Source organism: Sinohyriopsis cumingii, unplaced genomic scaffold (assembly GCF_028554795.1).
Source record: "Sinohyriopsis cumingii isolate HCF-2022 unplaced genomic scaffold, ASM2855479v2 utg000360l, whole genome shotgun sequence".
Taxonomy (NCBI): Eukaryota; Metazoa; Mollusca; class Bivalvia; order Unionida; family Unionidae; genus Sinohyriopsis; species Sinohyriopsis cumingii.
Window position 1 is genome coordinate 2482922 of NW_028315892.1, and position 16502 is coordinate 2499423.

A 16502-nucleotide genomic window follows, 5' to 3' on the forward strand; every position below is an offset into this window, starting at 1 on the left:
TCTGACATGCTTTTACTATCTGAACCTGGAATTGTTTGAGTATTTCCACGAATTAACCTAACATTAATTTTCACTAACAGTTTCTGACATAATTTTTCTTGATTGTCTTATACGGGTGTTGATTGTCTTTTTTGCTTCTTATTCACGAGACAGTTCTAATCTATTTTTTCTATTGCGCGCGAGAGAGAGTGAGAGATAGAGACGAATTACCCCACTTCAGTTTATTTTACTCTAGCCAACGATTGAATAATGGAACTCTGAATTCGCTTCCAAAACTTATATTATGATGGTAGTGTGTTTCCACCTTTGTGTTTATGTTAATGTAATGTTTCAAAATATTTTTTCAGGATATAGTTTATCAGATATATTTATGCAATCATGTTTTAATTTTTTAATAGCAGAAATAATATCATTGATATTTTAATAATTCATCATACAGTATGTAATATATCTTTAAATTATATTTCTCAACCATGTGGTATAATACAATTGTGTAAAACACAAACTCTAGATTACTGAAGAAAATTTTTCACTTTCATGTGCCAACTTAAGTCCAGACTGATTAGAAAGTCGCGATTCCCCGTCTTTATAATTATATAAGGTATTTCAAGTGAATCGGTTAAATTGAGTTATTTTGGGAATGTACATGATGAGTTATTTTGGGAAATGGCATGATGAGTTATTTTGGAAATTCAAGCGATGAGTTGTATTGGGAATTTACGCGATTCACTGAAAATACCTGACTATAACAATATAGACGGGGGAATCGCGAATTCCAAGTCAGTCTGGACAGAAGTTGGCAGAGGTAAGTGAACTATTTGCTTCAATATGTTATGTAAATTATCACACATACATTTGAATTGTATGATCATGGCAGCTACAATGATCAAAAACAATATTTACTCAGTAACAACGATAACTATTTAATTAATCTACCGGAGAAAAGTTAGCCTGACGGAATAATCTGTGTAGATTTTATCAAGGACGTTGTCCGTATCTAACACTTTTGGAACATAAATCCGATGTTCATTCTTCTGTGAAAAGGCAGATTTTGTATTTTATCTGCAACACGTCGTACTGGAATTATGCAGATACCGAAATACTTGCCAACCGTGACTGAATCAGTATATCTTCACCGGTCTTAATATTTACATATTTTAATTGCCTTCCTTGCAACAGTTTTATATTTTCCAGTATTTCCGAATGCACAATTTTTGCTCTGTTTGATAGCTTTTAAGTTATCCAAGGAGTTATTGAGTTTTTGTACGTCATTATGATATATCACAAGACTGTCTTTGATCTCCTCGTGAAAAGTCTCGTATACAAACCAATGATTGTAATACCTTTCCTTACCAGCGATGAAAATTAGATGACCAGTATTATTAAAAACACCAACAGACTTTTTCAACAGATAGTGTCTTGCTACACCATCACGAGATGCTTCATAATTCTTGATGATAGGATGTCTAACAAATTCCTTTTACTCAAATTTATATATATTATTATTTGTCTAAATTATAATTTGTCTTTACAAATATAGCTATGTAATCTTCAGGTTTTCTTATAACCTATCGTGTAAATTTGTATCAAGGACAGAGTATTTGACAACGTCAACACTGTTATTTTTTAACCATAATATCGTTTTAGTTCTCTATATCTTTTACCACCACATCGCACACGCAACTGTGTTTTCCCTTTAACTCTAGCACAAAAACATAAGCAGGGCTTTGGACGTAGACTCGTCTTCTTACTCATTGCAAATGTTGTCCGAAGAATTAATTTAAACAATATTTGTTACAAAGAGTTAAACACCTTATCATCAGCCATCTGCACTGGATTTTAATGGAGTCATTGTATATATAATATTTTTTATTTAAATACTTGTCTAAAATATAATGTGGAAGAGTCTGAGAGATTATCCACAATCGAGCCCTGGAAAACTTTGTCTCTGAATCGATATTCGATCTTGACAGAAGAACTCTGACTTGCGGAGGCGAATTCTGGCTGTTACGACGAATAATCTGATTAATAATATTCGAGATGCTTGAAAAGAATTTTGCGACGATGGTGCATCTCACGTATGGTAGACATTCAAAGTTATACGAGGTGGAAAAGATTATTAATTATCTCAACGATCAATGCTATTTTTTCACAATAAAGTTTATTGTGCTAGCAGAAACAGATTCCGATGAGTGGATTATCCGTGACAAACATGACCTTGTCCTTGCTAATGGTAAAACCGCTGTGCTAAGTATAATTTCCAAACCAGGAATGTTGACTGGTATTGACAGACCATATTCTGCTCGAGCATATCATATGACCTTGGTTATTTATGGAATTTATCAACTAATTAATAACCCCTACATTAATGATCTTGCACCAATGAGATTATCAAAACTAAATTTTGTATCCGAACGAGTAATCGAACATTTTACAAACGCGATACGTGGAAATAGGTTAGCGGATCTACAACGTGAAAAAATAAACAAATGGGCTGAATCGGTTAAGGATACCGGAGCTACAATAAATGATGTCGCCGAGTTAGAAGTAAATTAAAATTTCCAATAACATTAAAAACGATACCGAAGATATTTTATACGAATCTAAGCATAAGTCGAATGAAGCTCCAATTGAAATTGTTGATCATAATGTGCATGCGTGGACTAAAGGAGTAACAATACTTCCACGAGATCGGACTGCAAGATTTTAACCAGAGAAAGGTTCTAGGGGAAATATGTTTGATTTTATTCAGAAAATAAGTAAAAACTATCCTGTATCAGTATGGCTATTTAAGAGTTCAGATAATGAAAGACCTGATCAATTTCTAGGACCTAACAGCAAAATATATCGTAAAGAATCTCTTCATGAAGAAATGAAAAATCTTGCGCAGAAATTTTCACCAGAAAATAATGAAACATTACTAAATGATTGTTTAACCGTTCCGTAAGTTGCTGCTCACTTTGCAACCGAGAGCAATTCGTGGAAGCCAATGCAGTTTGAATTTGATGAGGACGTACAGCTAACCTGCTGTGAATACGGACACAGTGGATTGTGGAATACCGATAATGACCACAACGTTATCTCGGTTGATATGGTCGCGTTTTATCCGATAAGGTTTCTTGGTTACGGAGAGTGTTATGGATATTTTAGAAGATTTTGGACACCCCACACACGAGATGACTGTAGTGGCAATAAATGGACTCCTGCTCGATATTACACTGATAGGATTCGATCGTATTGTATCATTTGAGTTTGCTAAGGGTCTTCATCCGATCTGTTATGTTTGGTTTGGTAGTCACTTTTCAGAACAACGTTGGTCGCCAATAGTGCTGTCACGTTATATGCTTGATTGTAAGATACTGATATCGTTGATTGTTAGTAAGGCAATTATATCACACGGTCCTCAGAAAGAAGTTTGGTTGCCATCAGAGAATTATTCTGATGATAAAAATAAAATCGTATAAGATCTTGGTAGAAGAATAATTGATAAATTTACTCAAGGGGGGGGGGGCGGGCATATGATCATAAACGACATTATATAAGACTAATCAAAGACAATGTTGAGCTCGATTTTATAACTGCGATGCAACGAAAAGAGATATATTTATAAGTCGAGAAAACGCTTACTTGTCTTACGGAACACGATTAGGTACAATTGTTGGTTATATTGATGGCGAGTCACATCAATTTACTCATTTAAAATCCTCAATGCTAGATTATATTTCTATGAATATATTATCGATGATAAACATATTTCCTTCCACCGCGGAAAGAGCTGCCACGGATTCATTTTATATCGAAAACAAGTACTTATAAATACTGACTCAATTTACCGCTCATGATGCATCGTGGGGTAAATGGAGAATAAAACAAGAAATGTTATGTAATTATTCTGAACCCACAGACGCTGAAATCAAAGATATTTATTACAAAAATAATCAGATATCAGAATTATAATCTGCACCGTCCGTGTATGATCCAGTATCCTGACACAAGACTATTATCTAAACAGATCAGGTAGTTCCGGTAAAACAACTCGAGTGCTCGAATTATATAGGCGGAGTTCAGATGATATGGTTGTTTTAACAACTACACACAGACTCGCAAGATAAATGAGCGAACGAGGAGTGCGATCATGTACTTATCATAGCTTCTTCCGATGGAAGGGTGACACACTGACTCCTGACCGAATGGGCGAGAAATACATTCCATGGATCATCATTTGGGATGAGACATGTACATTATCTTTAGATATATTAAAAATGTTTCTCGATTGGCTATTATTAAAAAATACAGCTGTGGTCATGGCGATCATGGTGAACCACCGCCGTTTTGTTGGGTTATCTCCACACAAATGGCTAAAGAATTGTGTGGTTTATTACGAGGAGATAACTGATGATCATATATCTCTTGAAGTTGAATAAAGGGAGATTAATAAATGAATCAGACTACAACCGAATAAAATTCGTGTGGAACAATGCCTAAAATAAAATCCACTTTGAGGGGAAGTTGAATCTAATCTGTAAATTGCGGGTCTGCTCGTGGATCTTACCACGCTGGACAGTTTATGTGTCGTAATACCCCATATAGGATCAGTCGCTCTTTCTTTAACACCTTCAAGTTCACCGGGTTCATATAAAAACCTCAGAGTCATATTACCTAATATTGGTTGTTTTGAAAAATCCTGTCCTTGTACAGGCATATGCGCTTTTGTGATCGCGCTAATAGGTTTTATGTTAGTTGTTCGAGTAATTTCATTATCTAATGCAGCATTTACACTAGGTAATCTTGCAACCCATTCGCGAGATGTTTTTTCGTGAATTATTTCTTTTTATACTGATATCCAAATAACCGCTCAGCAAATGTTCGATTAAATCGATCAAGAATTGCCTGATCACGATGAATTGCAGTGTGTCCTCCTCGTATTTCTACGTTATGCTGCTTCATCAGCGATGATACAGCAACCTGAAATTCTTTGCCAGGATCTGGTCTGGCCATCGTAGGGGTCCTAGTTGATAAATTAGTTCAAACGCAGAAGCTACTTCAGTTGCTGTCTTTGCTGATAGTGTCCCTGCTTCCTTAAATCTACTTGCAACATCAAAGACAGTTAAAGCGTATTTTTACGTGCGCTGGCGTCTTCCAATTTTAATTGTGTCGTGTGGTAAAAATCAAATATCTGCTTGATGAACTTCATTTTTCAAGCTAACATATAAATGTGCATAATCGATTAGTTTAGGTGGTGGTAGTTAACATTTGCTGCTCAGCGAGCTTGCTAATCTCTGCTCTACCTTTCCAATATCTTCTTGGGCTATAATAAATCGATTCCATTATTTTTTATAATCGGATGATTAAGTACCGGTTCCTAATAGAAGCTTACCCTTCATCACAGATTTCACCAACCAATTAGCTAATGATTTATTGAAAGATTTTTTAAATGGAATTTAACGCATAAATCAATTTCACATCTGCAATATGTTTATCTTGTATGTTTTTACTTTTATAAGCAACATCATGAGTGTGAAACTCTTTATCAATAACGTTTACTGGATACTCACCAGGTTTGGGTTGAGTTTAGTTATCAAGTCGGATATTAAGCCGGGTACCAGGACTGCAATAGTCATATCCTGGAAGATGTTTTATCCTGGGTACTTAGCCCATGGTGTTCCTGGTAACCTTGTTAACTGTGCGGCAATATCACCTCCTTTTCAATACTATTTCTGATTAGAAATAAATTTAAATTTCTTTGTACTACATTGTGTACACTTACCTGTAACTACTGATCTGTTATTCTTTGTTGTAATACGTGCTAGTCGACTTGTGGAAATACGCGTACTGCATTGTATACATTATAAATATCCATATTATTTATTGTATTTCTACAACATGGATGTAATGGATTTTTCGGCGACAAGAAAGCGAGAACCGGTTAAACATCTCGCAGCGTTAACAAGTTATATTAGAATGATTATCATAGGTCCATCTGGAAGTGGTAAAACGCAACTGCTGCTTAATTTGATAATGAGATGGATGAAATGGGACAAATGATATTTAGTAGCTCCGTCAGTTGATGGTCAGCGATGCCACGATGCACTGAAAGACTTCAATGACAACGCAAAGTTGTTGGATGAAAACGGTGATGTTATTAAATTTATTACTGATATCGATGACGCACCGTCCGTAGATGACCTTGATGGATTTATTAATAATTTAGTTGTGTACGATGATGTAATACAAGATAAACAATCAGACCCTGCTAGAATATTTGTACGCGGTAGACATAAAAACACAGACGTGATCTATGTTACTCAACGATGCACACAAATACCTAAAGTGATCAGAGACAATTGTAATATTTTAGCTGTATTTAGCTGTATTTAACGGAGTTGATACACATACTCTGCGACATATTAATCAGACTTGTTGTAGCGGATATATGGACATAATTATGTTTATAAATTTATTTAGTCAGGCTTAGTTATCCTCGCATGGATTTATAACAATAAACTTACATGATCCGCGTCGGCCTTGATAAATTTTTTGGATAGCAGCAGCAATGAGGGCATTGTCTCGGCACCCCCAGTTACCGCCACGATCTTCTTTTGGGATTTCTTTTGCGATTTTCAGGAAGGCTTATTTTTCCGGTTGGTGAGTGAATCAATTCGAGACTGTTCGCCCTCTCTGCTGCTTTTTATTACAGGATTCACTGTAGGCACGAAGCAGTGTCGGAGGTGGCTGTAGAGGCGGCTTAGAAGGGGGAATTAGCCATAACGAATTAATTGACAAATTTCATAAATTATCATAAAGACAAGCAATATTGGAAGTGTATTAACCTGGCTGGAAACAAAAATTTCTAAAATCGCATGCTTCTACACATATTTTGTTAACCCGGGTCATATCTCTTTCAGGAAGAATTCTTTCTGCAAACTAATTAAATCTTTTAAAGATTAAATGTTTTCGTATCCTTACGGAAAGTGAATTAAGTTGCACATTTCATAATCTCGGTGGAGGGAGATTAGAGATTTTTCTCTTAAAAAGTACTGCATGCATTGTGTCCGTTGATTTATTTCACGAAAATTGATCGTTGGTGAAGTGCTATGTAAAATTATAATGAAAGGTATGACGGATTTAAGATGAAGATACATTTCTTTAATGTCAGTCGAATGTTGCGAATAGAGTCTTGCATGACGCAGTAGTAAACCAAATGAGATCGATACAAAAGAACCTTCTTGAAGATGTTTCAAATGGATCCTTTATGTGTAGAAGCATGTGATTTGTTCACGGTTAACAATTTAGTCAACGTTCAAATAAGCTTGAAGACTGAATTAAAATATAAGAATAACTACACGTATACATTATCCCTCCGATTAATTACTAGTAATATCCCTTTGGAAAAATTAATGTTTGTTTTTTTACAAACGGATTCACTATAAAGACAGTCCAGTTTTGGGTAAATGATATGTGATTCACAAAGTGCCCTAATTGAGCTTCACTGCATTTCTGTAGGTAAATTGTAAAATAGAGATATACATGTATTATACAGAAAATATTTCTCATTGATAAAGACTTCTCTAGGCGGGCGTATTTTTCATGAATATAAATTCATGATCCTTATCCGTTTTAACTTTGATGAGTTTTTAAATACCAACAGTCGTGATTTTATCGCAATTTTGATGCGAATATGTGTGTGCTGTCTGTTATTCATATTTAAAATAGATGTATATAGAACGTCTACTGGTATATAAGTTTCCTCCTGTATATTTCTGGATGGTGCTACAATATTTGACACCAATTATCGCTTAAAAAACTCTGTCTGAACAGAAGATCAGCGATATAAAGTAGAGCTTATGATGACTTTAGAATAATGGTCATTTTAGCTTTATGGTATGTCAAAAATGTGCAGAAACACTTGTTGTTTGATTTTGTAAAATGTTCTGGTCAATGGCTTTGTATTTTGTGACTAAGGTGAGGTGTGTCGAGCTTTACAAACGGTATAACAGGTGTGAGAATAGCAGGGCAGTGGCTCTATATAACAGAGTCTCTTTAGAGCTTAATGCCAAATGAATTAAAATTGTTGTAAGGAAGTCGTATTTGGCTATGCATAATATCTTAAAAGAACTATCAAAATAATGATAATAGTATGTGACAGAACAAAAACAATGTCTTACTTCCTACTATAGGTTTTATATTGAAGCTTGTGCAGTTGTCCCATTGCGTTGACTTTTTTAGACACTTTAGGGCCACACCCTCAATACAGGCTCTATATGTACCAGCTTCCTTTCCATGCGGTAACTCTATTACTGTTTCGTCCTGTAAAAGAACATATCTTAGAAGGCTTCGTGCTGTGATAATTGCTTTAAAGGTAAATTTGAATATGAAATCTCTCGCCCTATCCATGATACAAAGACAGCGAATTATCTCTTTATCGTTGAACTTTTAACATATCTACTTTCTTGGATATTTTCGTGATACTTAAACTATTGTCATTTTCAGTTATCGCTTTTCGGTCGGATTTCAAATGTCAGGCAATAAAAACGTTGCTTAAACCAGTCAATCACTATTTCATGTATTTTGTTTATTGTTTTTATTTAAATATCGCTAATAAAGTTTACGTGAGTCAGGCATTGTATCAAATCTTTGAAAAATAAATATTACCTTCAGCACAAATATAAAATGAAAGCAGAGAGTAGGAGATCAATATGTGGTTGGTGTGCATTTAAACACAGTCAGTACTATTAATTTTTTACTTCATACGTCTACTGACTATTTTATAATATTTAAGGCAATATATAACGGGCACATAAAAACATTGGAAGTAGTTTTAAAGTCACGCTTGTTAAAAAGCAGTTCTAATCTGATTTAGTTATACTTTAAATAAATGTAAATTTAATATGATGAAAAAAAGACTTAGTAATGTATATCGGAGGTTTCCTGTGAAAACGATTTGTAAATATGACAATAGATCGAATAATTTGTTTGTACAATAATTATGAAAATGTATATTGATATTAACGTTACATTTAGAATTTAATATTATAAAAGATACATGACAAATGTATTATCTCGATCAAAGCATAATTTGGCCACATAACTTCGGGGTATTAAACAATGCTTCTCTCACGTATGTCGTTTATCACAAATAAATCGAAGGAAAAAAATGATCAACCGTTGTAATTATGTCAAATTACTGTACCGAGAAATCAAATTCGACTTTCATCCAAAACTTTCAAGATCACAAGTTTACAAAGCGGACATTAAATGGATATTTAAATCATGTCACGTTATTACATGCAAATATGTATAAATGGTACAATATACACAATGAAAATGATGAAAAACAAAGAGGAGTGGAACATTACGTTTAATTCCATTCTGCCGCTAGTCCCTCTCACCATGTTGGCCACTAAGTGTAAGCGTGGATTAATATGCATAGTCATGGTTACTTTGTCCAAATCTACTCAACGAAGCCCGCACATAGTTACCATACCCATAATAATAATAAAATTAATAATAATAATAATAATAATAATAATAATAATAATAATAATAATAATAATAATAATAATGATAATATTATTAATAATGTGGACTTAGTACACGGCCTAATCTTTAGAAGCTCTAAGCGCTTTAGAATATTACATAACACAACAATATGCACAAAGATCAGATTACAAAAACGCAACATGAAATTAAAGAACAAAACACAAACAGGTTGACAATAATTAATGAAATGAGCGTTATTAACTTTTTAAGTCTCTTCTTGTAGTCGAAATAAGTGCGTTTTAATAGCACTCTTTAATGCGATGACAGTTTCCATATGTCTCATATATATGGACAATTTTGTTCAACGTTTGTGGGCCATGGTACGCGGAAGAACGTTGCCCATATGAATTCGTTATAATAGTGGGAACATTGGGAATACCAGTGTCGAATGAAGACATGTAAGTTTGTAGATGGGGTGTACACGAGGATGATGCTAGACATATGAATTTGACTGAAGTAAGCCAACGATTGAGTGGATAGACAGTGAAGATTGCAGGACAGGTAAAGGTGTGCTCATTTTTCGTACTCTAAGTATAATCCGAGCAGGAAGGTTTGAATTTTCCGTTAGTTTGTGGTTGTCTTTGTACCGGAAGAGAGGGCCGCCTACTACACAGTTGCTGATGAGGCAAAAATCCACATGTCCTTCACTTTGTCATTGGCGACTCCACAACAATATTACCGCACGCCCTACTCATTGTTTGTATCGTCTGTTCTTACCTTGGTATTCAGATAACCTTTTATCACGAGCATGTCGTGTTGTGTTGGAAATTGCTAGTTCATTCAAGTCCTAATCTTCCTCCTCAGCTTCGTTTGTAGGGGTATAACATTGCGGTATGGTGAACGTTTAGTATTGGGACTCGAATACTGTTCTAATAAATCTGACACTAATATTGGTTCCCATTCTAGGAGTGATTTTGTACTAGCTTTGCTGCTGATAATGGCTACACCACTGGAATGGACATCACTGAGCCATCACTTGTCATCTTGAATCCAAAACGTTTTTATATGGTCCCACTGACACCGAAAATATCCTATTTTTACCTGTTCTTCCCATTAATGACTGGTGCATGTTTATTGATGTTTCAAACATAGTGAGGAAATGTTATGCACCAAGACCAGCCGTAGTTTAGGGTCCTAATAAAATTCCTGGTCGAGTCTCTGAATCATCGGGAATGATTTTTATCAGAAGCTGTCATGACACCTAATAGTTGGTTGGAGTTGTTTATTTGACCTCATGTATTTATTGGAGTTGAAGTTGAAGCTGCTAAAGTTTATGTAACGGTTTTGTTTTACCATCTACCACGGCTCTTCATATTTCTGTATGGTTTTACTTTAATGCTCTAAATCCCGTTGATGTAATTGCATATCACGCTCTAAAATGTGATTGATCCAGCAATAAATGTTGTCAGAGTTTTTTGCCAGTTTGTTTGATATTCTGGTTGGAATGATGAGCATTGCTCCAGCAAAAGACATGATCAACAACAACAACATCCGTTTAAGAAACTATGTTTCATACCTAATATAAATGAACTACGGGCTCAATTTATGTTTGTGTAATCTCATGTCGAGTACAAAGAATTTAGAAGTACGGTCTTTTCCACTGTGGCGTCGGTTTTGTAGCCCGTAGTCTCCCAAGATTGCAAGTTCTAGAAAACGGTAGCATGACGCGAGGAAAATAAATCGTACAAACGTGCTTATCAATAATAAGCAGAGTCCCAAGCCAGTGCTGCTGAAATGAGGGAAATATACATCAAACTATACAGAAAGTAACTTTCTTAGACTCAGAGAAACACATACAAATTCACTTTACACTTCTCATGAAGCTCATGACTCACCTTCCACGCCGCGGTGAGGACATTGCAGAAAAAAGGCATTACAAAAATGTTTTAAAAAATATCGACTTAACAAGGCAAATAATAAGAGGTGAAGCACCATCATAGAATTTTTACGAATGGTACAAGGCAGAACTAGATGCTTCCATACCACATGCAATGATGACGATATGGAAGAATCGAAGTAGGCAGAATTCCATCCTGTGCCATCTTTGACAACATCAGCTCAAATGGAATTTGAAATCAAACGGCCAATCACATAATAAAGTGATCGAGATAAAAGTTCACTAATCCAGCTACCGTAGTTCCCATCAGAAATTGTATGCAAAGTTTGTTAAGCGACTTGGTTTTCTATTTAAAACAAATAAAAGCACTTATGTCACGTACAGCATTGGCACTTAATTTTACCATGCTTACCTCGATAATCTACTAATTTTTGCAAAAGAAGCCAAGCAAACATACGTTGATGCTTGCATGGTGTTAAAATCGGACATATTGTGAATGTTTAAAGACATATCTGATTAACGAAGAAACTGCAGACGACAATGTAGGATTTAACTACGGACAAAAAACATCAAACAGGAACGCACATTATGAAAATTTTACCCTTGGACCTGTGTTTGTACACATATTTATCAAACAGCAAACGTGTGCGTCTAAGACTGAATTGAAGCACGTCCTCCATTTGATGGCCAAATTTAAATGGTACAAAGCGAATATATTGAGTGCAGGTAATCATTCAGCACGACAAATCAAAGTAAAATCCCTTCACCATTGTCTCAGGACTCTAACCCAGGTTCAACACTAATGTCGTCTAGGACCAGATTCTTAAAGTTTAATTAGTAGCATTGTCAGAGCTCACACTCGGACACTTTAATCTTATTTTTCACCACAAAGAATACATACGATCTTACCGGACACTACTTGAAGCCAAAGAACAATTGAGAATCAACAGTTTCCATGACAATTTATACGACAACTATGCAGGATGGTAATGCCTACTAGGATTTAATTTCACACCATTCCAAGAAATGACAAGGGTCATTTTCCACCTTATACAATCATGACAGCTCGGTGTTAAGCTTCAAATTGCACTAGAGCTTAGGAATGTGAGCTTTATTACAGTTTTTAATAATATACTTGAAGACAGCAGTCTACGAAATGTAACCATGGACCTCTTAGCCAATTATATTTATGACGATCAGTATTAAGAAATACAACAGTTGCAGATCCAACCTAAATCGTGAACTAAAGAAGAAAGAAGTAAGAAAAGCTAACAGTAGTGTCAAGATAGCGAGAATCAAAACAGGATCTAGTTTCAATTTTGCTGATAATTTGGCTGATATAATCACAGTTTGTGGTTGTCAAATCCACCATCATAGTCAAAGACTGCACAAACAGTACTTAACGATGAGTCAAGAAGAAAGTTAAAAATGTAAATGTATGACGCAGGGTCTCTCGTCCAAGAAAATGATATCTAGATAGTTTGGTATAAATTAATTACAGACCATTTCAAACCTCACCTGTCTGATATTAAAAGAAACCCAACGAGTTGTTCGACACACCTGGCAGATCTCCTTATTTAAAAAATTAAAGAAATCATTGCTTATCATTAACTTTGAGACAAATGAGCTAATACATGGAACCTTAGTGACCTTCTGATCCACTGTGCGTATACACTACTCTGAAATCCAGTAGCTTGTGCTGAGTATCCACTTCAACGGTTGAAATCTAGAGTTGTTTGAGGTTGTCATCATAATAGACGATATACAGATACCAGGAAACCCATGGATGTGAGTCTACTATTGCAACGACTACAGTGTAGAAGAGTTTCACTTCAAAGGATTCCACTAAGTTCAATACTGTGACATTACAAGGATCTCATTTTCACGCACGTCTTATTCCTCTCCCTTCCCTCATCCGGATATTTGAAAATTTGCTCACGTTAGATCTCAGTTTGCTATTTAGTGATTCCATGAAGTAGATACATGTGTATGAATCAGGTTGTTTGGAAATATATATATTTGTTTTAATGGACTTACGTTAGTCGCTAAAAATCACCGCGTATAATCTTTACCGAGACAAACCATATTCATGCTATAGTAATTACATTAGAATCTATGATATTCGAACACCTCTACCAGAATTCTAGACATTACACAGTTGCATAAATTTGTTCATTTTATATCTTGATTACAGCTATTATAAGGATATTGATTTTTCAAGTAGACCGATTAATCAAATGTAGAATATTGCAATGTATTTAGATTTTTCAAGACATTATTTATCCAAATACATTTAGTCAAAGAAAAATGAAAGGCAGATCTTGACAGATTGTACAATACATTTAGAAATACACTTAGGGTAAAAACAATTTACTTACTGCGCGGGAACTATTAGGATACTCCATCCAGTGGACAGCCACTACAGGCTTTCCGCAGTAATCTGGATTATCCAGAGACACAGTCAAAACGTTTCCATCGTGTACTATGTTTGGTTTGCAGCGCTTAGTTGGTGGAGCTGACAATTTTAGAGAGAAGATATTATAATTGCTTAAGCTAATCATTCGTATACAAAAGTTTTGAAATCTCTCTACGAAGTATTTTAAAATCAAGAATAGGATGTTTAATTTTAATATATATATATATATATATATATATATATATATATATATATATATATATATATATATATATATATATATATATATTGCAATTTAATATTTAAATAGCAACACACAATTAATGCTTGCAAATTAAATATTTTATATTCTTTTGGTAACGATATTATATTAAGTACACTTACAGGTACACTGTATTCATATACCAAAATAAATTATCATACCGCATTACCAGTCGATGCATTCATACTATGTGAACAGAAATATGAAGCTTAATAGTGCAATCCCCACCTCATGCATGATAAGTTCGTCGAACGTTTTAAAAGGATATATGTTGTAAGTGCATGGTTTCATCGACGCACAATAAATGAAAAAATAAACACGATCATAAATTTTAATTACATATCTACCAACTGTCAGCTACTCTAGTACAAATTCTGAGCACTCAATATTTTCTTTTTTAACTTTTAACTAGTACAATACCGATGTATTCGCAAAATGTATCACATGTATAACTGTTGTATGTATGTATTTGTTGACTGTAGTAGAGCTGACGAGCATCGACAGGAGCGAAATTTCAATAGTTCAAAACGCAATATATCATAAACTGAAATTTAATCAGTGATATAAATATTAATTGATTATCATAAAAGCAACAATACTTGTCTCAAGAGATGGTGTATATCTGTTACTTGATTTGAGTGGATACGGGTGTCAACAAATTGAATTGTATTACAAATAATGCAAGATACTAATAATAACGAATCGGGATTTAAAGCAGTTTTAAGATATCTAGTTGCAAGGAAAATGCAGATTTGCATTCATCATAAAGATATACAGATTTAACAAATTAAGATCAATAGTTTAGTGCAGGGCGAAGAATATATAAACAGTATATATATATATATATATATATATATATATATATATATATATATATATATATATATATATATACAAATTAGATATTACACTCAGCTGAAGGAAGGATAAACACAAACATCAAATGTATGTATTATCATATCTGAAGTAATTAAGCGAACATTGCATTGTCTAATTTAGTTGGTGTCACTATCAATCATCGTATATATTTTTGCAACCCTTTTCAACACTAATGTTACAAGAGGTTTCTTATAGTGTGCTCTAGATCTAATCTCAATAATACTGTGATTCGTCTATATTGTGTCCTCTTTTTATCAATTCATTGAAGTTTCTAATAAGCGTTAGTGAAACTGTTTTCATCTTTAACGAGTAACCATTTTAATTTCAGATGCACTATATATTAATCGACCAACACCATCAACAATATTTACAGTGTCATCAAAGCGAATTTAATCGGATGAACCTACCACTTTATGATCTCTTTATTCGGGGCTTTCGTCTTGTTTGATTTCATAACCTTTACACTCAGCCATTTATTTGCTTTTTTGAATAGTGAAGAATGAACTGAGTACACGTGCAGAGCATACTATAGATAGAATCAAGAAGTTAGATTAATCGATGACTAAAGTAGAAAACACACTTTCCTCGAGAGATTTAAAATTACATGAACAGAACATACCTGTGTAAATAGAACATATGAACAGATAATCCGTAAAGGGTTGAGTGACAAATGAGCCGGAGAAGTGTGACAAAATCAAGTTAGGAAATTGAAGAGCTGCTAAAAGTTATGTTCAGTTGTCCTACTCTGCACCGTAATATATATGAATACTAAAACAAATTCCAATCAAAGTCTTGGAGGTAACGCTGACTTGTATTTTCTGTTCACACAGTTATCCCTTATCATTAACATTTGATTAAGTTGATCAAGTTAACTGCCTTGAATCATTCAATATAGGTATCTTCAATTGCATTTATCTTGGTTACTTTCTTAATTTTGCTCGTTGTCGCTGATACTCATATTTATATCATGTTCATGGATTGGAATGAATTTCGTTGTTCTTTAGTTTCCAATAAGGTCACACGAGGAAGATTATATGATATGATGAAATGATGGCACATCCAATAACTTCAAGGCAGTATCTGACTTAGTGTTTTCTCTTAATGCGTTTACTACTCTGTACCGACTGTAAATGGAATATTTTGTATTCATTTATGTGATTTCTGGAATAATTTGCATTATATCCTTTCAGGTTCTTGTCCAAATTATCCTCTTTTATCTCTCAGCTGTTTCACATATTGGTTAAGAAAATGACTGACAATAGTGAAATGATTATTGAATACAGTATTTTTTCTCATCTCCTCTAAAAATAATATTTCTTTGTTTACGTTTAAATAGTTTTCACTACCCATAACGAAAATGGTTTGTGACCTTAGAGATTACTACATAATCTTGAAATGGCTTAGCCATTTGTACGAACAAGGAAGAATATAAAATTTTATTAATTAACGTATCAGAAAACTAAACAAAATATAAATGAAACTTCACAATAATTATAAAAAGCCACACAAAAAATACTGAACCTCTAAGCAGAACGTAGAAGAGACTACAAAATTACGATATAGTGAGA

The 16502-nt window shown here is 34.2% G+C and overlaps 1 protein-coding gene across 1 annotated transcript in view; it reads right to left on the reverse strand.

Moving 5' to 3' along the window:
• Positions 1-16502, reverse strand: part of LOC149774256 (uncharacterized) — a 55341-nt gene that overhangs the window by 16147 nt on the left and 22692 nt on the right. Inside the window, exons 4-5 of the mRNA XM_089945562.1 lie at positions 13756-13892; positions 8166-8307 (exon numbers count right to left, since the gene is read on the reverse strand). Coding sequence (XP_089801688.1) covers positions 8166-8307; positions 13756-13892 — 279 coding nt within the window. The remainder of the gene's footprint in view (positions 1-8165; positions 8308-13755; positions 13893-16502) is intronic.